The sequence below is a fragment of the Calonectris borealis genome, chromosome 20 (genome assembly GCF_964195595.1).
Source record: "Calonectris borealis chromosome 20, bCalBor7.hap1.2, whole genome shotgun sequence".
NCBI lineage: Eukaryota > Metazoa > Chordata > Aves > Procellariiformes > Procellariidae > Calonectris > Calonectris borealis.
Genome location: NC_134331.1, coordinates 4149788 through 4173235, shown reverse-complemented (window position 1 = coordinate 4173235; position 23448 = coordinate 4149788). Strand labels below are relative to the sequence as shown.

The following is a 23448-nucleotide window of genomic DNA, read 5'->3' as shown; positions in this document are numbered from 1 at the left end:
TTTTTCTTATGGGGAAAAAAGTGTGCACTGAGGGATTAACATGCACTTTTATAGCTTGTCTGTGTTCACTGAAGCTGTCGTAGGCCCCTGGCACTCCCCTCGTCCCAGCAGTTCCCACCGCAACCTTGACTTACGTAAGCAGCTGAAGATGCAATAGGGAAGCAATATTTTCACGTACTCTACAGATACCACCTACAGTGTCATTTACATTTTGTAACTTAAAATAAAAGTAAAATAAAACTTCCCTTTAAACTAAGAAGTTTACTTTTTAAAAGACCCATAAGAGGAAACATTGAATGGACTGACTCATTGGTCTCGTTTCTAACACTATTAATGAAGCTATAAAGCTGCAAGGTAGCAGTGACAATATTTGATGTACTAACGTGTTCATCCAACACTGATTCTGTTTTTCTAAGGAGAGAGTTGCCATGCGAACATCTAGATGCGATACAGCAAAATCAGCTGTGCTGTAGCGCTAGGAATCACAACTGGATGGATTTATGGTACTGCACTACTGCCATCTACACAAGCTTCATTAGTGTTTTATCTAAATAAAGGGGTTTATTGTCCATTGTTCTTTCTGGCAATATTTGTGTTTGTGCAAATCAAGTGCAAACTTTAACAGATCGGAATAACAGTGCTTTAAGCACATTTAAAATAGGTTAAAATGATGGCAAAGTCTAAGACATAGAAAAATCAAGTTCCAAAGCAGATATCATTATCTTTCCCTAGTTTCTTCTATCATGACCATTGGGAAGAAAAATCAGGGGGACTTTTGCATCGAGATATATTGCAGTAATTAGGTAGAATTTTACCAGGCAATGCAACATGTTAAATAAAATAATTTTAATAATATACTAGCCTGCTAAATGACAACAAGAACCCAAGAGCATTTATATTGCTTTCTTCCACTAATCAATGGAATTAGCTTTAGTATCCTTATACCTAATTATTGCTTTTTTCAATCAGTATCTACTTTATTAGATAGCGTGGAAATGAAGAATAGATCAGAGTTCAAAGATTTCAAAAAACCTGTATGGTCTCAAAAAATATATCTAGAAATAGTTGAGTTAAAATCAGATATGCATTATTACCCTCATTACTGTAGTATTAATATTCATTCAGTATATTTTGCATTACAACTGCAAAATTTACAGAAGTTTTTTTGGATTAATTATTTCTTCATCAGCCAAGGTTGATAGTTGCGATGAAGAAAAATATAGTGTATCTCTGGAAATCTATAGAAATGGATGCTATGTTTCCTGTTGTTTTCTGACCAGGCAAATGCAGCGAAATTTAATCTAAACTTTTCTGATATGAAGGAGAAATACACTTCACATTTTTTTAAGTGATGTTTAAACCTACTCATTGAGTAATAGAAACAAGTTTGACTCTTAGACCTAGTTCTGAGGTGTTTGGCTTAAGAGAAGTCTCTCCACAGGCTCAATGAAGTCTCTCCGTATTTACTAACCTTCCAGCATTTCAGTCCTGTGCCAGACACATCTGTGTCACCAGATCAATGTCACTGGATCAACAGCAAGAAAATGTAAATCTTCCATTGGTTTATTGTGGTCACACTGGTGACAGCATAGCTCTCAGAATTACAAAGTCATGGCAATCAGGGCTGGAATGCAGCCCTCTGATTCAGCTTCTCTTTCTCCTCCCTTCAAGTACGGGTCAATTAAATCTGTTAATCTTGGTTAATACTTGCTTAGTCTGTGATTCAGGTACCTCAGTATAAAGGTAATATAATATTACCCCACAGGCACTCTGGTAAAAATTACATTTGAAGAGCTGGATTCAAGCAGAGTAGAGATCATCTGAGTACCCTCTCTCTGTGTTCCCTTCATTTTAAATTCACTGGTTGGGTACTATTCAGGGCTTGATTCATAGTATTTTAGCCACAAAGCTGACACACAGAAAAAAATTGAAAATTCACTGATTAAATAGCTTCAGTTCTTCCTCTGTTAGGCATTAGTACAGAACGTGTCTTCTCACTGCTGACATTATAATGTACCAGAAAACTAGTCTGCACCCTCCCGAAACCAAAGGTGTGGGCTTGCTCTGAATTAAAGTGCTGCCAAAAAGCAGAAGTGAACATTAAAAATTGCATAAATTACATAACGCTCATATAATGGGTAATGTAATACACTTTTTTTTTTTCCCCTCTCTCACTGATCTGGATCTGGCTTAGACTAGCAGTGACTGAAAGTTGTTGGTATCTGGTGGCTAATACATGATCTCTGTCATGTTCCCATTGGGAACGTGTCTGTATGCCAAAAACATTATGCAAAATTATACCTTGTTCTTTTACATGTAATTATTCTGCCATAAGCAGTGCAACAGCTGTCAGCCTTATTAACGTGCAGGTCCAGGGCGGTTAGGGAAATGTACCTCCCATCTGGAGAACAGAACACTTTAACCTTAATAAGGCTGCTGGAGGGACACCCCTGGAAACTGAAAGGCTCTGTGTTTCAGACCCCTTAAAATTTGCTTTACTGCCTTCTTCTTTCTCAAGAATGAGTTTAAACACTCCTTCATTAAGTCTCTGTATTACAGAGAATTTAGGCAAAAATGAACACTGCAATTTTCCAGGCATTTTAACCTGTACTTCACGGCCGTAAGAAACTTCTTCCCTTAAGTCTGCAACAAATTACTGTTTAAAGCATACCAAAATAAAAAATATAGAAATATATTTGTGTATTCATCCAAGGGTGGAATCTTTACATGCCTGGCTTTATCAAACGTTATTCTTTTCTTGCAAGTTGTATGACTCTGCTTTGCTCCCTGTCAGGGCAACCAAGTCTGACTGACCTCCTGCCTTCTATTCCTGAGCATCTCTCGACCAGCAGCTGCTGGCTACTCACTCCCACCCTTCCTCCAGGGAGGATTTTGCATAGTTAATTACCCTTTTCATCTCTAAGCTCTACCTCTGAGAACTTTGTAACTTTTGGTAAGTGATTGCCAGAAGCATCACCTCAATAGTCCAGCCATTGTTCCCCTGAAGTTGTTTACTGAGATCTCTCATCTCTGACCATTGTTTAGTTTCCTGTTTGCTCTTCCTAACAGCTCCTTTGAATTCAACCCCCTTCACTCAGAGAGAATAACGTGAAACAGATAAAGTGGAATACAATTACACCACACCCCCCAAAAAAAAAGAGTGATCTTTTCTTTACTCTCCATAAACGTTCATCAGGACTAAATTCACATATGTAGATTATGTTGTGTTTAGAGAAGTAACGAGTAGAACGTGAGATGCAGAAGGGAAGCTGTGTACAGGAATCTTTCATCTCATGGTGCTTTAGAGGTAACTACTCTGCAAGCTGACAAGCTGCTAATGACCAGGATACCCAGGCAGGTGCAAAGACACAAGCCTGATTAGGCCTTTTTCCCAGACTGAAAGACCTACAAACCCCAGATATAGAACATGATTAACTAAAAGGATTAAATAAAATTGTGCAAAAGCCATCATACTTACACTGTCATTGCTGCCTTTGTTGTCCTCGTATTTTGTCTCTATATGAATGGAGAATTTAGGCAAAAATGAACACTGCAACAAAAGAAAAAATATGTTTGACATAAAAAAATATGCCTTGCTTCATCAGCTGACATATTCAGTACATCCTGTCTAGTGTCAGCTTTCTTATTTTTTTCAGATTACTTCAAGAAAAAGAGTAGGTGTACACAGAACATAAGAGCAAAGGGTTTTATGATTCTGGAAGGATGTAGAGATTCTGTCTAAAAGCTGAATATTATAATGAAGGTATAAATAAATTAGTATAAGTACTCTGCAATAACTAGATACAATAGTTTTCATGCTCACTATGCATAAGAGTACAAATGTCCTGAATGTCTTGTTATAAATTCAGTTCACTAAGATCTCGAGAGCAACTAGATATTCACCATCATAGATTAGTCTATCCCCCATACAAAATAAATCAAGGACACTTCACTAGCTGCAGGTGCTAACCAAATAGACAACAATGCTTTGATGTGTGACGGCTTTTTTTAACTGTCAGTGAGAAATGAATTTTAGCATAATTTCCTATTAATGAAATTAAGATGGATTGTGAGCTGCTGTGGCAATTCCTTTATACTAAACCCAAATCAATCTTTAGATAATAATGCAAGAAAATTAGGAATGCACAAATGTTTTCCTATTAAAGATAATATTTCTGTATTTTACATAGGAATAAATTTATTTTTCTGTGGATTGCTTAATTTAGTTGGCTTATCAAGACTAGAATTTATAATGCTGGGCAACATAATTCCAGTGGAAAAAATATTTCTAATATCTTTTCTTCAGCATTTCACAGTTGTTCTTTCAAATCAACTTTTCAGATAGGCAACAGAGTAGATATAACTAAAAAACTCTGAAAGATTCTAGTTCAGCATCTTTACTGTTAGTCATCAGGTCTTTTCTTGCATTAACTGCCAGTGAAACTGAAGTGCCAGTTCCTTGTATGATGCATCACTAATACCCTATGGCAAAGTGTCTTTGTAAAGACTATGACTATTTTATGTGCTGTACATACAGATTATACAATGAGGACATTATGATGCCTCATGTTCACATTGCTGTTGGTCCAAGTTTGGACTTGATAAAATCTGGAGAGTTCTTCTAAGGGAGAAGCTGATGACTAAGAAAAGAGGTGATTTAGAAGGCCAGCGGTAGTGCAACAAAATTGAAATGAGAAGCCAGCTCCTTTGAGACTGCGGAAAATATATTCCTGGTTCCATGGACATTGCCCAACAAGTCATTGTTCGATCTTCTTGGGGTCACAGGATATCTAGGATTCAATGAGCACATCTGGAATCAATCCGTGTTGAAAAAAGAGAGAGAGTTTTGCCAGAATAAGGTTCTGGTGCCATGGAAGCTTCTGGTCAAACTGTCTTCCCATTAACAGAATAAAATACTCCCATGCAACATGTTGGTGCTGCAGATGCCCAGACCGCACAGGCTTCTCTTCAGATCTTATAAATATTTTGCCTTTTATTAAAGATTTCTGTGGAGTAGCACATTTATGAGTTTCAATCCAATCTGAACGGTGACTAGCTCTCAGTCTATGCAACTTGTTCATTGAGTGAATATGTGGGAGGGAAAAAAAAGATCAGCAGGATGTGGAGTGCAGGATGGGGCAAGTTCAATGACAGATCTGCTAGCTCCTATTACCCGTATTTTGTGGGCAATTAAACATTTCCTATACATCTCAGGAAGTGCCAGCTGAAAATATACAATATTTATAAGCAGTCTGTCAGAACTGAGGATCTTGTAACACAAATTAGCACCAAAAAAATCCAGATATTCTCCCAACTGAGGTTTCACCATGTATCTCAGTATGTTGCTCCTATTCTGGCAGACATCCAAAGGCATCTGCAAACAAAAGCCTCAGCAAACAGCAGGCACTACAGGGAAAGAAGATGGGGGGGAAAAAAAGCGCCAAGCTTTGTCATAAGGTGCTAATTTGTATCTCCAGAATTAACCAAAAGGTGGAATGAACATCTTTGAACTATATTAATGTTAGCTGGAAGAAGAGATGAATACAAGGGGTTGATTAAAAGAATTCTATGATCAAATGTTCCTAGAGTAAGAAAAGTTATAAATGTGATGTTACAAAAAATAGGGAATGACCCAGGAGACACAGGGATGCCAGCATGTCCTAAAACAATGTTTGATGTCACTCAGAGGATTCATATTCAAACAGCGTAAACCAACATTCTAGCTGTTTTCTGTGTTTGCAGGAGAATGTGGAGGGTTGAAAAGCAAATTATTACTGGAGGTGGATTATGAAAAGCAGATTTAAAAAAAAATGTATAATCTAATGACAGACATCTTCTACTGCATAGTTTTTACAGCATTTGGAAAATAACTACATTGGTGCTAGGGTGGTAAAAACATGGGTTATTGATCTCAAAAATTTAGTATATGGCAGCCTTGTACTTTACAAAGATGTGTAACTACAGCGGTCCCAGTCCAGGTGTACAGAGCTGTTGCTGACAACAACCCAGACCTCTGCATATGGGCATCCTGTGGGAAGGCATCCCTGAGGGAATGGGAGGAGACTGCCAGTGAGTATTTCGTCTTACCAGCAGTTACTGGTACTGCTTACTGAATGCAGTAACTGGTACTGCATTACTGAGGGCTCAATGCTGAATAACAGCTTTTGGAAACATTTTCACGGAAAATGGTAGAGATGTATGCCATGCTATCTACGATACACTAATAGTTTACAACAGTTATTAGGAAAACACAGTTTACTAGCATTGTGCCTGCGTATTTCAAGGTTACTGCTCTAGGCCATGTTTTACTTACATGTTAGTGTGTGTTAAGTATCTGCCCTCTTGATTTGAGGACCAAAATTTAATTTTCTTTGTTACAATTAAACAAAATCAACACCCCCTAAATAAAGTCTAGTAATTGATAAAAACAGAACGACACCAATGATCTATCACTAGTGGAAGGGTCATCAAGTCTATAATGCTTGAGCAGATTGAGTATCTAGGTCAGAGCTTTGTGAGTTTGCAAACTTTTAAGTTGTAGAGTCTGAATTTAGTGGTTTGTCAGAAACCTCAGTGGCTATGGAAATTGCTCTGCCTATGCTGACCTTAATGGCCCCGGGCAGTGCAGTTCTCTCAGCTCTTTTAAGAAGTAGCGGGATCCACCACAGGACTTGGTGCTGCTTTCGTGGTCCCATTGTCAGAAAACTCCATTGACAGAAGGAACTTCAGTACAGCATCTTTCACATTTACAGCTAATACAAAGATAACACCCTTACCAAACCTGCTCTTCATCCCTGGTTCTGATTAATGTGTCTTTGCTTATGATCTAACTATAGAAATTCAGGAGCAGTTGGATTGAGTACATTTTTCAATACATTTTTCAAAACACATTTTTCTTTGTTGCTTTTTAGGTCACAGTTTCAGGTACAGCAGAGGACAAAAATGCAAAATATGAAAATCCTTTGTGCTGTTGATCTGAAGCATGGCTACAGTTTCAGAGGAAATTCTGAGTAAAGCCAAATTCCATGTTTCTGTTTCACCTTGCTATCAAAAAATATCCACTATTTTCAACCACTGTCTAGAGTTTATCAGCAATGAGTCAGATCATGATATTTTGAAATGCAGCCATTTCATATATTGAACTTAAGGCTGCATTAGGCTGCCTGTAGCAGCTCAGCAAGCCACTGCTTGAATCTCGTTGTTGTTTCCTGTGACCCAGAATCTAAACTCTAATTAAAAAAAGAGATCTCCTAGGCTGGTATTTCAAAAAAGAAACGTTAAGAAAAGACTAAGGATCTTCAGAGTATTATAGAAGAAGACTTATAAGTGCCATGTACCTCAAGCCACCTCATTAGAGAGCAGAAAGTCATTTTCTGCACAAAGCTATCAAAAGTCAACCTCCCTGTGTATTTAGTATAAAGGCGAGGGCTATAACAATCTAATTTGAGATTATAAATGGTAACATGAATTTCCCCCAAATGAAAACTAAAATTCACCAAAAAGTACTCCATTGCAAATATATCTCTCAGAAACTCAAGTGACTGGCAGCCGCTGTTTTAGCAGCTGTGGGGGGTCTCTGGCTTTCAGGAACACTTAGCAGGGTCCAGATTTTTGAACATTTCACAGAATGTGTCTCATGATTCATCAGCTGCACTCTGACTAATTGGCAGAGGGCTCTGGCAGAACCAGAAAACTGTTTATGCATCATTCAAAAGACCTTATTATTCATCATGCAAAAAGTTGTTGGGTTTTTCTCCCCTCCTTAAGTGGCTGCATATTTACTTAGCCAGGGATTAAAAGTGTTATGCAACAGTCAGAATCAAACTTGGGAGGGAATGGTAGGTAATAAACCTTCCAGTAGATATTTTTTTTCAAAGCACCACTCCCTTTCTGCTCTGCCTCCCCCGGGGCGTGTGTTCTTCCAGCACAAACCTGGCAGCCGATCGATACACTGAGCGCACACAGGAATGCACAGGGCACTGTTTCCAATTTTCCATTTCGCTATCTCTACAGCTTGCAAGGTTCCTCTTTGAAAAAAATAGTGGCAAATTAAATCTTTAACTTGAAATTAGAGTTAAATTCTACATAACAGGACAAAGTCTTCAGAGTCCTAGTGTCTTCAATGATAAGGTTTCTTTGTGTAAAGCTCTCAAAGGTGGCGTCTTTTATATTGTCACCTCCAGATTTTTTCAGATGTGTTATAATCTGGTACACCTGTGACACTCAAAAACAAATAAGGAGAATATGCTGGGGGTTTTGTTTGTTTGTTTTTTGGTGTTTTTTTTTTTTTAAACTTTCTGTATTTTGCACCCCTTTTCGAAGAACCAGGAGAGGTTGAAAGCTCAAGAGAGTAACCAGTGAAATAGCCGGAGTCTGTAATAGTAATTACCACACATAAGCATGGGTATTTCCAGATTAAAATAAAGTGAAATGAAAGCAGCATACGGAAAACACAGACTGCAGTTGCATTTTCAATTCACTACAGATAACCTCTTGAAAAATGAAAGGCCTATTTTTAGCATGATGATTGATTAGTGTTGCCATAGCAATAAGCAACACTTAGAAGAACAGGGTAGAACCTAAGTATGCCAAAACACTATGCCAAAGTCTTAAAGAGACAGCCAAACACATATGGTGTTTCACAATCGTTTTATGGAAAGGACTGTAATAGTCTTTGCATAGTAATTACACCCGACGTGGCTGCAGGAATTACTATAGTTGCCAGTAAATATGTTGGACATAGGGTAACTCATAAAGGTTTCCTTACCCTCTGTAACCTGCTTTGTGTGAGTACTATTTCATCAACACCGCTTTAGCTAGTTTCATTTTCCATTTGGTTTCTTTCTGCAGAATGTTCAAAGAACTGCTAGAGACCTCATCATTGCACTTCACTTCTCCTGCTCCTTGTCAATATTAATCCACAATCCTTGGGAGTTATTTTTGTACAGTAAAAATTAATTCCACTTTTTTTTTTAAGCAGCAGAAGCATATCCCCCTAAATCTTAACATAAAAGCCAGGAGAGGCAGACATTTCATGTAAATGTTCTCTCTGATCTCCCACCACTTTTCAGACTGACAATTTTTTCTTTTGTATGGTCACATATACATTATTTTGGCAGCACAGGTGGAACTGGATCCTTTACAGAGCAACCTCCATGGAGCCTAGAGCTAAAGAACACAGTAACTGCTACAATGAGGTGAGACTGGCCAAGCAAAATTAGATCTTTTAATAGGGCTAGCTTCTAGATACCACATCCTTTGAATTCGAAATTTTTGGGCACTGTTTTGGTAGTCAGTGGCTAACAACAGCATTTCTTTATTGAAGATCAAAAACCTGGAAAAGACAAATGGAGTCCCCACTTCTCATTAATAGGCAAAGGAAAAATGGGGACCATGGGGTAGTGGAAGGTCCCCAGACTTACTGAGGCAGGAGGGGATGCCCAGCACAGCAAGGGCAAGGAGGGGAAACAGGCAGACACACACACACCAGCCCCGGAGCAACAGGGGGCATTTATAAACAAGAAGGATGGATGGAATGGGAGGAGGGATGTAACATGGGAGATTGTCAATGCCTCCGGACATGGCAAGGACAGAACGGAGAGACCTGGATGTGGGAGAAAATCAAAATCACGCATGGGTATGGGTAAACAAGATGGCATCTGTACAGTTTATATGCAAGAAGATATGTGAAGATAACATAGTGATATCTCTACAGCATATTTCAAATGACAGTATTTCCTTCAGCTATTTACAGAAAGAATAAAGATAGTTTCTTTAATTGACTATTCAAAGTCTTTTGGAAAACAGCCACCGTGTTATTGACTACCTTCAGAATACTCCGGACAGCAGGGCATGTGAGCACACAGGGCTGCTATGTGATACAGGTTACTTACTTCACAAACTAGCATCAATCAGGATGACAAAGTCGAAAGAGAATAGATGGAAAGGGCTGGGCAGGGTGATGGCAGAACTAGGAAGATGTGACTCAATGAGAGGGAGGAGAATTTGGAAAGCAAGATAAGCACAGGAAGGTGGCAAAGAACAGAAAAAGCACTGTTGAGCGGAAAGAGTAGGAACAATGCAAAAAAAGGGCTTGCAAATAAGCAAGGGAGTTAAACTTTCACAGACGAGCTCAGGAAGAAAACCACTATTTGTTTGTATTACATACAATAACTTGAAGATGAAACAGTCAACTAACAAGTTCCTCCAACCACTGTGAAACTCAGCACTTATCTCTGTTTTGGCCCTCCCTTAGGATCTCCTCCTCTGATACATGGGAGAAGTGACCTGTTTATTGAGGAAGAACGGAAGTGAGAAGCAGCGTGCACAAGTGAAAAGGACAGTCTGATGAATCAGAGAGGGGTTTGGATTGCTTTATAATAAGCCAGTGGTGGAAAAAGGGAATTCTCCCGAGCAGTTTGATTTACTCTGTTTCATTGGGATTAAGCTATTAAATGAGAATACAGGTTTGCAGCTTTCTAAAGATATATTATTTGTTTCTTATAAATACTACAGAGGTCCTTCCTTTTGCTAGAATCTCTAAAGGAACCAAATCTGTGTTTTACTAGAGTAATGTCACCAGTTAGCCTGTCTTCTAAATTGGGGGATGAGAGGGGAGGAATTTTGGTAGTAGCTTTGTATTAGGCTCTAATCCCGCAATACAGATTCTGTTGCATTTTTGATGCAGACTCTTCAGATACTCAAGTTGGAGAAAAGTTTGTGCACTGAAGACTGATGGGTTACATCCAAATTTCAAGCACTAGTAATCAGATAAAGAGAACACAGGAAAAAAACTCTCCAGATTCCTTGCAATGTTTATCTGAAACAACTTTTTTTCCTTCTCAAGTCATCTGATTATAAAAATAACAATTACAAAAAACATTCCTTCCAGATAATTTACTTCATGGACAAACTGGCAGCTGACTAAGTGAAGCACATAACATGCCTGTTCTCAAAAGTAATCAGAAACCAGCAGGTCAATAATGGAACATTTAGCAACTATCACTCTGGGGCCTTGACACATACCAGATGAAATAACTCTCTTTGCCTCAGTCATTTGCTGTAGAAGAATTACTGTCATTGTGATATATCATCAAAGGAATTGTTGTCTCCTGCCTTCTGTTCCATAACTGTTTTTCATAAATATTCTGAATTTATATCCTGTTCCTAAGTTAATTTGAAATACTGGCAGGTTGAAAGAATGCTCTTCCTCCTTGCAGAGAGTAAAACATGCCATTTTTAATCTGTATTTTGCTTTATATACTTATAATTGTGAAGCTAACAATTGGCCATAGATCATGCATAAAAAATTATCCAGCTGTTTTTAAATTTCAGTCCCAGAATTGAAATATTGCTAACACCACTGGAGCTGTTCAGATCAGTGAGCAAAACTATTTGAAATTATCCCTGGTAAACACCTGAACTGTACCTTCAAAGTCAGAAGAGTTTGCTTAAATTCCGTTTGTATTTTTCCTAACCTCTTTGTACACTTGATAGCTAAACTTTGTTAGGCTCATTTTCAGCGTACTTTGATCATATGACTTTTTTGTACCATGGTTGAGTCACCATACGTTCGTGATCTGATTATCTGTTTGCTTGAGGCTCCTCTCTTTTTGTCTGGAATCTCAACTGTCACTTGAACAGGTCAAATGGATATTTGCTCTGTGCTGCTTATTGTCTAACAATATCCCAATGCAGGTAAAGAAACTTAGTTCTATGCAATCCTTTTTGGTTTGGTTTGCAATAGAGACGGGTTTGCTTTCTAGTTAATTATTTCTAATCTAGCTGGACAACCTCAGAAAGAAAAATAAGAAAGCCTCCTGAGAGTTCAATCATTCTTGTCCACATATCTAAGAATAGCATAAATAGTTTACACTAAAGATACATATTTGCAAATGCTGTGATAAACTGGCACAGAAGGGTTTCTTGAGAGCTGCAAGGCATCTTTCCTCCATCCTGCAAGTGAAAAGGGTTCCGGCCTGTGACTAGCAAAGGAATTCTTTCTAAAAGCCAGCAGCCAGCAACACCCATTCCCAATAGCATGTTTAGCTTGACAGGAGGCACTCACCAGTACCCAAGTCCTGTAATTGCTCATAGAGCAGAGTCCCTGAGTTACTTCCACAGGGCTCCCCTGTATCCCAAATACAGTATCCCAAATCTATGAGCTTAACATCAACCTAATCACAATATTAAATGGACTTATAAATAAAACTTAAACTTTTATTTTAGCAAGATATCTTGTCAGGTTTTTATTATAAGTTCAAAACCAAAGCAACTCCTGTTCTAAGAGACTTTCTCACGCACAGTTCTTAAGTAATGCCCCAGCCACTAAAAGAAGGGTTTGAACTTTATAGGAGTATCTTATTCTCTAAATAGTACCCCCAAATTTGGATGACTTCCTTTGGCTTCAGCTTCGAAAGTATTTTTTCTACTTCCTCCTCCCTCTCAATGTCAGCAGGAAGCTTGCAAGGATTATCTCAAGCTTTGATACAGCATTTCTTGGGACATTACCCATGTCTCATCTTCCTGATAGGAAGTCTTTTGTATTGCAGTTTTAATGAGGCCCTCCTCTGCAAACAGCATAGTGTGCATTTTAAAATGCTCTCCTGACATTACAATATTTCACATATTACACACCACAAAAGCGTCACTTGTGCTATAGTTCTATTAAGCTCATTATCTTAAGTGTGTCATTTGCTTTACATATTATTCATGTGGTTGTTGAGACTTGGTAGTACACCAAGCAGTCATCTCCTGCTGTTTGCTGTCAAATTCAGGGGTTTGCTGTGTAACAAATACCATTCCTTAAAGCAGATGCCATCATAACTGGACCCAGATTATAGAGTACTAACATCATGGCACTCTGATTTCCATTCCTGTTTTCATGCATCCAATCACCCTTGGCTTCTTATACTACCACTGCAGAGAACAATATTCTGGAAATTATTTTCAATGCCTGCTGAGCTTTTTTTCTTAGAAGGTGTCCTAATTTCAGGTCCTTAAGAAGGTCATATTTATGAAATCCATAATATTTCACAGGAAAACCAGAGTGATGAAATTATTCTGCATTGAATCTCTGAATGCTAGTGTATGTGCTTGAATGCAATTTCTCAACAGCCTTCATATTTTACAACTGAAAAACCTTAAGACTATCAGCACAATTCAGTCTGTTGTTCACATCCTCTTCCAAATCAGTAATATACACTGAAATAACACTACTGAGCCCTTAAGGTCCTTGCTCTTTATTTAGAGTGGAACTTAGGAGGTTAAGTAAGGTGTGAACATACTACATAGCAGTATGTACTTGACTGGATAAGATTATGCTTCATTTATCCAATTATTGGCCTGCCTTTAGAATCAGATTTCCTTGAAATGAGGCTCAATTTAATTCTCAGGATGTCCCACAGACCCTTTGGGCGGAATTTACTATCTTTAAGAAAAGGGTTTTCAAGCTATCTTACATATTTTGGGCAATGTGTGTGGGTTCTTTCTTTCTTTCCGAATTCTCTAATGAATATAGAAGATCAAAATTTATTCCAGACAAGGATAGGAATTATTCCCAGTGGTATACTTTTGTTCTAGATTCAACAGTTTGAGGCAAAAGCACTTTCTCTATTTCCCTTGAAGATAATTTCATAGTCTATCAGCTCCACTAAAATATATTTTAGATTTCTGTCTGAAGTACAGTTTCCTTAATTTCATCCCAATATTTCTAGTTCTGTTTCCTTGCACCATGGTGAGTAATTAGTCCCCAACTCCCATAGGCAGTTATACTGTCACTTAGTGACTGTTTTGCCTACCTTCTACATTTGTAGACCGATTTAATTTTTCTTTACAAGTCTTTTCAACCCTGCAATCATTTTTGCTGATGCTCTTGAACATCTCTTTAGCTGTATGCGTTCTACAGACCTTCACCGAAATGTGTTCCAGGTGTTGCCTCATCAGATTAGATAAAGATCACCTCCCGATTCAAATTCTATGAGTACAGCATTGCTGTTTTGATTATGTATTGCATTTCAAATTCAGACATATATTTCTGTCTGCCACCACCCCTTTAATCATTCCTACTTGTCTCTTTCAGTTAAAGAAAAAAAAAATCACATTAAAAAATTCCAATTGACTTTCAGTTAAAGAAAAAATATACAACATAGTGTAAGTAACAGACATCAATGCAACATAGCACGTCATCTTCCCAGCCTAAGATTAAACTTGCTATCAAAGGGTAAACCCTTAATTAATGTAAACTATGATAGGCCCTACTGAAGATACCTTCTGACAAAAATAGCTGAGAATCTGTCCCCTCATTACTACTGTCCATTATGGAACATTTGGGTTTCCTCTGACAATCCAATGAATTTTAAACGTGAAACAAAGCAGAATATGTAATAAGTATCTACAGTACATATTGAAAAGCACAGTTTGGTACTTTGGATTTTCAAATCTGGTCATCAAAGTTTCAACTCTAAGTCTCCAGCTTTCAGATCTGAGCCTTTAAATCCCTTTATTTTTACTCTTTCACGTTTATCACATTAAAATCTTCCTCTCCGTATTCTTTACTGGTTTTAAAAAAACTGCATAAACATTTTAAGCACTGCAGAGTTAAGAAAAACAAGTGGATTATGTTTTATCTACAGTCAGAAGTTCAAACTCAGTCAAGGCAGGAGTTTCTGAAAGGTCCCTTCACCTGGAACTTCCTCACCATCTCCTCCTCATCTTCCAAAGGTTGCTGAAAACTTACTGTATATTATTAAGGCCAGCACATTTAAAACAATTTTTCTCATCATTTACGTGCTATATTTTGCCTTAGCTCTGCTAGAGGGAATAGCTGATTTTTCTGGGCACCGTGCCCAGATTATGTTTAATTTTGTCTACAGATTGTACAGTTTCCCAGATACTATACCAGAGATGAGCATTTTATAAGTTAATAAAACAATAAATAAAATAAAATCTGTTCTCATGTCTCCACGTAATAACTGGAATCTTAAAAGCCTTACCCTGATTTACAGAAGCTTCTCTTTGTTACAGTCAGTGACTAAAAATGTATCAAATTATTTTGAAGTGATAAAAAAATAAGGTAAATAATTTATAGGATCCCCACAGAAACACTTCAAATTTAATCTTAAATTTCTTAAACAAATAGCTAAAATAAAGTTCCACTATTGAATGCATTATGTATTAGTTATATTAAGAAGGAATCAGTTTGGATTCCACTACTATTATTTCACATAATTATTCTATTTTTAGAATAAAAAGAGGAAGAAAAACTTACTGTGTATTCTGATTTCCAATTGTCCATTTGTAAAAAAAAGAATGATGAGGGAAAAGAAAAAAAAAAGAAATGTGAAATAAAACAATGATGCAAGATCCTTACAGTAAACATACATTAATAATAAAAAAAATTGCGTCAGATAATCTGCTGATTTATATTTGACTAAAATCTATGGGACAATAAAGGGTACAAGTCAGGACAGAATCTAAGTACCTGATGTTTTCTTTGCAAGGAAGAAATTGCATAGATACAACACTCCGGTGTTTACCTATCCATAGTCTATAATCTTTATTTCCTGATACCAGTCAATATAAGATGGAAAAATATATGCAGGTCAACAGGAGTTGTTAAAGTAACTTGGCATCTGTGGCTCAATATGTAACTTGGAGCTTCTGAAGATAAGCTAAACTATCCAAAAAGTACAAGTCAGTAATCATTTCTGCTTTATTCCTTACCTGTGATTGTGTAAGGATAATAATTCCAAGCCTTCTCTGTAACATAAAATATTTTGGGAACAACTGCTCTAGCCCAGCTAGGCAGTTTGCTGAAAATAAAAAGAAAATATAAGATTAGAATATGTTATGACTTACGAGTATTGTAGAAAAGAAGATACTTCCAAACGTGCTCATGATTTGACAGGTATTTCACAGGCTACAGCAATACCCAGACTTCAGTATTTTCATCTCATTACTATGCATTCTGTCTCAGCTTTCTCCACAAGCATATATGAAACCAAGTCTGTTTGTTCCCCTCTCAAAGTGAGCAATATGGTGCCACTGCAATAACCTCTGATCAGATTTAAACTGAAATTTAAAGAATTCAAGAATTTATGGCCTCAACCTTTGGTTATGGACAAACTCAGCAGGTTAGACCATACAAGGCGTATCTGTGTCACAGTACTCTTAACCACAGGGAGGCACTCTCTAATAAGAGGTCATGCGTAAATATGTGGTTTCAGTCCACTTTGATCCCGATTCCATTATTTCTTCCTAGAGACTGTTTCTTCTTCCTCCATATTCTCTGCCCGCACACAAACCTTTACGTTCAATTCACCTAGCACGCAGTTTTTCCCACGCTACCAACACCAACTCTTGAGTAGGAAGCTTTTGTATTAAAATTAACATATCACTCAAAATACCTCTGTGAGGTTGGTAGGTAGTATCAGTCCCATTTTGCTGATGGGAAAAGTAAATCAGAAAAGTGAAGAGAATTAATGGAACTGATGTCATAGCTCAGAGCTCAATCTGTCAAGATAACTTACCGGTGCGGTGGTACAATAGCAGTAGAATAAGAAATGAAAGATGTGGATACAGCACATGGAAAGATCATTAAAGGGTAATTAAATAATACTACAGAAGAGTGGGAGCACGGATCTTAGGTCTCTCATTTCCAGAACTCTGGTCACTCACGGTACCAAAGAAGTGATGAACAAACACACGTTTTAAAAAGTTCATGAGAATTTGTCTTTCAACCCCTTCTTAATGACATCAATTATAACCACTGAAGCTGCCGGTAACAAAGATGCAGTACTAGTCACTCAAAGGAAGGCAGACTTTGGGAGACCACAAATATCACTGTATTTCAGAAACTCAGTTAAAATTGTGTTAGTCTGGGAATGTGTCGAGCGGATCACCCAGCCTAAGACTGAATCTTGACCGAACTAAAGCAGATGCTTTCAAACCTCCGTTTTCCAAGTGTAAATGTTTGAAATAGTTATGTTTAGATAACTGTGTGCAGAAGTAAATTAACTTTCCATATTAGCAAATTTCTGAGGAAAATACAGAGTTTGGATCATTAAGGCTTATTTAACCATGATCTAGCTACACATAAATACTGCATTTGTCCAGAGGCAAAATGCAGACGTTAGTATATTATCTAAAGATTCAAAGTCAAGTGCATTGACTTTTGCTCTTTGATGACATTGCTCAAAACCAGATTCTTTACATAAACCTTTCTTGTGTACAGTCTTTTAAGCAGCATTTTACATACTGCATGATAGACTTCACTGTATCAGATCTTTTGTTTATTTTGTCAGCCTCTGTCACTGTCTTTTTATGTCTCTCTGCTCCCTCCCTTACCCCTGCTAAACTTTACTCTGCTGCCTAAATAATAAATACCAGAGAATGCAGACTTTCAGCTTCTGAAAACAATGCTTCAGCAGGAGAGAAGAGGCAGTAAACAATTCTGAATATAACTAAGGCTTACACTGACACTAGAAAATTTTACTTGGAATGTCTTTGTTAACATACAGCTGCTCATTTTGCACTTTTTTTGGTTATTGTTGTTTTTAGCATATTTGCCTGTCTACCTATCTTTGCCGATATAGCACATCTCCAAAACAAATAATTTTATGACCAAAACACACATTATACTCAGAGTTTCCAGCAAGTTACAGTCATAGGCACACATGAATTGTTCCAAGGGTCCATTCAGAGAAAGAAAACATAGTATTTCTATTTTAGCAGCACAGGTAACTGTGGATCACATTCTCTCTCTTTTTTTTTTTTATTTCTTCCTTCCCCAGATGAAGTTCAGTCTTTCAGCACATAGGGAGGAAGTGTTTCTTAAAGGCATTCCAGCTGAAACCATTGGTAAGCAAGAAGATCCTCTACAAGAATTAGTGTCAGGCAAGAAAAGATAAATGAAAATAACACACAAATCTTTCCAAGAAACCATCACTGAATATATAAGCTCAAATTTCTTCAGGAGAGGTCAGTCCAGAGCAAAACAAAGTGAAGTAAAGCTAGCAAGTTTATTAGGGCAGTGGACCCTGGAAGACGAAAAGATGAAGGGGAGAACTGTGCTGGTGTAAGGAGTCCTGCTCCTCAAGGAAGGCAGGCAGAGAAGTTTTCAACACATTTGCCCAGGGAAGTGGTGGAGTCACCATCCCTGGAGGTATTTAAAAGACGTGTAGATGAGGCCCTTAGGGACATGGTGTAGTGGGCATGGTGGTGTTGGGTTGACGGTTGGACACGATGATCTTAGAGGTCTTTTCCAACCTGTATGATTCTATGATTCTATGATTCTATGATCTTGTATGGCAGCATGTCTCCTTGAGTGAAGCCTTCCAGAGAGATCCTGGCCTCCCAGCAAAATCCATAGTTGCCTGAAAACCTGCTGATCCTTTCCAAAGAGCTTTAATAGTACTGCAATATCTGGTGGTATTGTGACACCAGAACCAGATTCAAATAGCAAATCTGGAGACTATTATCAAGGAGTATTCATAATTATCATTAAACTCAGTGAGCCCGACTTCAAACATCCACCATAGCTTTAGGTAAACTTCCCAAGTTGTAGGCACACAGATATTCTTTGTCAATGTTTGTACCCGTCTTTGGGTAAGAGATCCTTTGTTCCATTGCCTGCACTACCAGAAACTACATGCTTCTCAAGTATGTCTTGTACAGGCTTTCTAGAACACATTCCTTGCGGTTACTCTGAATTACCCTAAAGTGGTAATTCTGAATATGCTCTTCAGTGCTTAAAGCCTTATCTCTTTCTAACGTGAAGGAAAGAAATATCCAGAAACATTAAAAAAACCCGCAACTTCTGGGAGCTCTACAACAGGAACATGTTTATTGATTTTTCGCAAGTTCTGTATCTACCCTGCGAGAGAACAGTTACTATCACAATAATATTAAATGTTGGCACGACACGTATTATTGGACTCGTGTGTGTGTGTGTGCATGCAACATTACTGGTGATTCAATTTAGCCTGAGTTAAGGTTAGATATGTCAGGATTGCAGTGGAGGAGTATCTTGCAATGTAGAAGCAATAGCTATAGTGTTTTTATGCCCACTATGAAATGCTGCAGAGCATAAGTTTAATAAAATGAAACAGGCTCAGGGGAATAGAAGAACTTCAGAAAAGCAGTGATATTCAATTTGATCAGAAGTAGTAAAAATATGAACAGATTAGCAATACATTTCATAGGACACAAAAATATACGTATATTAAAACATCTCTGGCCTTTGAGTGTGGAGGCATTGATCCTCAGCAGTATAATTTCACCATAGGAAGAGACACATATTTCACTTTAAGAAATGATGGAACATTGGGGAAACAAAAGCAATTTTTTCCATCATGTCTTTAAGCCTATTATTTTGGTACAGAAGGTCATCATTGTACGAGCGTAATGGTCATTCATAATGTCAATTAACTTTGCTGAGGCAAATCTCTTGTCACCAAAAATGGGATACTGGCTTTGTGACACTATTATGAGGTGAGAAATCCTTAAATCATTTTAATGGTTTGGTTTTGGGTTTTTTTTTGGGGGTGGGGTGTTTTTGTTTTTGGTTTTTAGTTTTTTGGTCATCCCCCCTCCCCCAGTTTTGGAAAACAGAATGACAAACAGTCAAGTGTAAAACAAAAGAAAAGTTCTGATTTTCAGTACATCCTTAACTTCAAGTTATAATTCTTTCTCTTAGAGAAGATACTCTAGAAAAAATGACAACTAATCCCTCTATTTCAAGCCACTGATCCCACCTTCCTTCTTCCTGCGGCTACCAGGAAGCGGCATGGGAACATGTTCTACTTGAAACAGCATGGCTGTTGCCTGGAAGGGATATTCCATGCAAATTTTTATTACAGCCCATGCTGAGAGAAACAGTTTATTGCACTTGCCTGTTGAGATAGACCCGTTTTTCTGTTAGCTGACCGTTGCCATGGTTTGGATCTTCATAGGGTTCATTCTGCACCACTTCCACACCTTCACCTCGGTCACTCTGCTCATGGCTATGCTTGCTTATCATGTACAGCTGTCCAATTCTGTACTGCAAAGCAAAATCAAGAACAATGTATTAGCTTTATGCAATACACGTGTATTCAAAAGCCAATGTCATACAACGATATAGTGGTATGTGCAAATAAAAGGTAGTTCAAGGGCAAAACCCAGTATTTTGCAGCTTCATTTAGACCTATGAGTCAGGGTCCTCCCATGATCTTATTAGGTCCAGGGCATCACTTGTGGAAAAAATAACAAAAACTATGCATACACAGATGTAAAGAATCAGGCCAGTCCTTTATTTTCAGACTGTATTTGTAAGTATGTAAGTTAAGCATAAATAAACAATTGATCTACTGCTTCCACGTGCTGACATGCAACGGGATTTTAACCAGCAGATGAACTCTAAAAATTCTATGGGACACCGGATTCTTCTGTCATGCCAACACAATGCTGAATAATGAAGCCCTGTAAAAAGATTCAGGAGAACTATTGCTGATTCACAGAAATAGGAGCACCGGCTCTTAAAAAAAAAACCATGTAGACTCTAAGTCCTTCGAAAAAGAAGTTTGAGATGAGTGATTTGGCAATATTATTAAAATTAATTTAAGCACTTAAATGATCCTTTTTCTATAGGCTTTGAAGTTACTTAGGAAGCCAAAACCCAGGAGGGTTGACCCAACATTGCTATCACAAAAAAATAAATTGTTGTACTGGCAACTGATATTTTTCTCAGTATGTCTGCATCTGCACCAGGGCTTTTGCCTCCAGAGAAATATAACAAAAAGTACATCCTTGAACCTTCATTAGTAAAGATTTTAGAGTAAAATTGTACCTTTTTCTAGTCTGAGATTTTATTCTCACTTAAGTCCTTTCCACATTCTTGAACACACCATGGTTCTTACAACAACTCTCTTCAGACCTACCCAGTTTTCCCCATTTGGATCCCTCTCTCCCCCAAAGTAATTTATTTAGGCATATACATGCTAACCACTTCAATCACATCAATCACTTCAAATACAAAGAACCACCTGTTAATTTAGAGAATGGCTGAGCTACTACACAAGTTGCCAAGTACTAGCTCAGCATAAGCAAACAAAAGCGTAGTGACAGTCTGACCTCAGAAAACTCTATGAGATTCTTGTGGTTATTATATATTATAAACAGCAATCCTATTGCAGACTTTAAAAAGCCCAAAAAGCCCAAATCAAAAGAGCAATTAGCTGGGGAAAAAACCCCAAACCATCACAGACCTTATTAACAATTACCAACAAGACAGTCTTACTAAACAAAACGATAAGGAATAGGATCACGGAGGGCTCCCTACAGAAGTTCTTTAAATTCCACATAACCCCATTTCATTCCCCTGCAGCAGGCAAGCCACAAGAAGGTAAGAAATTTAGAACTTGCATCTTGCAGGATCATCTGCTTCGGGCACAGGGATTTCCCTTCTCCGAGTGCTGACTGTACACCTTCTACTTCCTTTCCAGTCACACGCTACAACAATGAAGCAAATTATTTGCATCAAAAAAGTGCCTTTCAGCTGATAATTCCAAAGTACTAAAAATGCCTCAAGTTTATAAAAAGGTTCTTTAAGGGCAAAAGGGTGCTCTGGGGGTGGGATGAGGTACCCTGGATCTATTTTCTTTTCTTCTAATCTAATTAAGAAATTTCAGAGGATTTTTTTCCCGTTACCTTTCTTCAAACATTTCCTCACAGTGAAGAACATAATCCACTCTTAAAACCTGTTGGAACTAGTGAAAAAGAGGACTAGGAAAAAAAAATACAGTTGTCATAAAACTAGCAAGTGTCATACGGGTCAGGTCAATTAATTGTGAAAATGCGACCCTTGTAACATTTGAAAAAAAATCAGTATACCTCTGGATAAGTGCTGGCTATGCAATTTATAGGTGCCTGAAAATTTCAGTGTTACACACGTAATGTTTCTTCCTCTCCTTTTTCTCTTAATTGGTGAGAATTTATGGCCTTTTTTTTTTTATTAGAATGATCATTCTTTCTCTTTATATCCTATATATCTTTGGAGAATCTATTCTCTTACTACATAGAAATGTTCCTAAGACATTCATGAAAATTGTAAGTAGAATAATGCTCTTTAAACAATTTGATGCTGGCACTACCTCCTGCCTATATATTCAGGTTTCTCATCTCTGGTACCTCTTTCACACAAAATGTCCCCATTGAAGAGATAAACCCTAAAATTATTTTTCTTGCTAATCCAGTTATCTACCTTAGTCTCTACTGAATCCTTTTCTTCTCTTCTCATCATATTTTGTCCTAATCTTCAAGGCTCTGAAGAGCTGCAGTCCTCACACATACCTTTTCACTAATTCCATGAAAAATTGTCTTCTCTTTTTCACTAACAACAAATGAATGCACCGGTACACAGGCAAGGCAAAGTTTGTGGACAGAGGTAGTATATTTTATTTGATCAACTAGTACAGTTGGAAAAAGGAGGACTTTCAGGCACATGAAGCTGTTCTTCAGGTCTGAAATCAAAGCAACATACTTCAAAGCTGAATGCAAATTGAGAAAAAATGCTTTGCCTTTAATTAGATATGTATCGATTAGACCACCTGAGAGTAAAGATGCTTACTGCCTGTGGAGTGATAAGGATGTTAGAAAGGAGGAAAGGTGATAAGGTGCTTATCTTCTAATGGAAAGAAAGAGATTAGTAATTTATAGCCTGTGGAACATGAAAGGAGAGGAGAAAGGAATTACAATTTGCCATAAAGCCACTATTTCTATTGAGATCTCTATTGAGATCTCTATTGAGATTTTTGTTATCCCATGAAGTTATGACTTTTAGTTGTCATGGACATCTCTGGAAAGTGTTTCATGATGGCACATATCACTGTATGCTTTGATTTCCTACTTCCATGAAGTCCTTTGCAATTTTGCTCTCAGTTTTAATGGTCAAATACAGACCTTTCAGTTTCTACTGGAAATACTGGCTCAGAAACATCAAGACGAATGTACATTCACATTGACAACTAGCAATGGGGTTGTACTAAAGCATTCATTTGCTCCAGCATCATGAATCAGAGATATCCACCTGTAACACCACCACGTTTTGCTAACAGAGATTGTTGTTCTTTCATGGACCCATACCACCATAAAATGCTAGCAAAATATCAAATCACAAAGACTGTAAATCAGTCTGAGTACATGGTTAAGTGTGGCTAAGCTGCATACCCGCTGCACTCTTCAGATGCTGATCAGTGTTGTCAAGTAGAAATTGCTTTACAGATATTACACAGCCAGTGCTTAAAGAAAGGTTCTACTTCTCTTACGAGACTCAAAATCACACACACTCCAATTATAGCTAAGATCTCACAGAAGGTGTCCAAGGCAGCTCAGCGTGGCGCTTCTCACTTGGGAGATGCTGAAGAAAACTGAAGGCACCACAATGGGTGCTGGACAGCTCTTCTGCAGGAG

At 37.7% G+C, this 23448-nt stretch overlaps 1 protein-coding gene and 1 non-coding gene across 5 annotated transcripts in view; one reads left to right on the top strand and one right to left on the bottom strand.

The window, feature by feature from the left end:
* PITPNC1 (phosphatidylinositol transfer protein cytoplasmic 1) overlaps window positions 1–23448 on the bottom strand; it is an 89394-nt gene that overhangs the window by 28668 nt on the left and 37278 nt on the right. The window contains exons 2-5 of one of the 4 annotated variants that reach the window (XM_075169464.1): window positions 19893–20041; window positions 15724–15812; window positions 15269–15276; window positions 3479–3550 (exon numbers count right to left, since the gene is read on the bottom strand). In XM_075169464.1, the coding sequence (XP_075025565.1) occupies window positions 3479–3550; window positions 15269–15276; window positions 15724–15812; window positions 19893–20041 (318 nt within the window). Of the gene's footprint in view, window positions 1–3478; window positions 3551–9422; window positions 10083–15268; window positions 15277–15723; window positions 15813–19892; window positions 20042–23448 lie in introns of those variants that run through there. The other 3 variants (XM_075169463.1, XM_075169461.1, XM_075169462.1) reach the window with 3 other exon arrangements.
* Window positions 4953–5065, top strand: LOC142091207 (U5 spliceosomal RNA). The gene has a single exon (XR_012676728.1). It is a non-coding gene; the product is annotated as a U5 spliceosomal RNA (small nuclear RNA).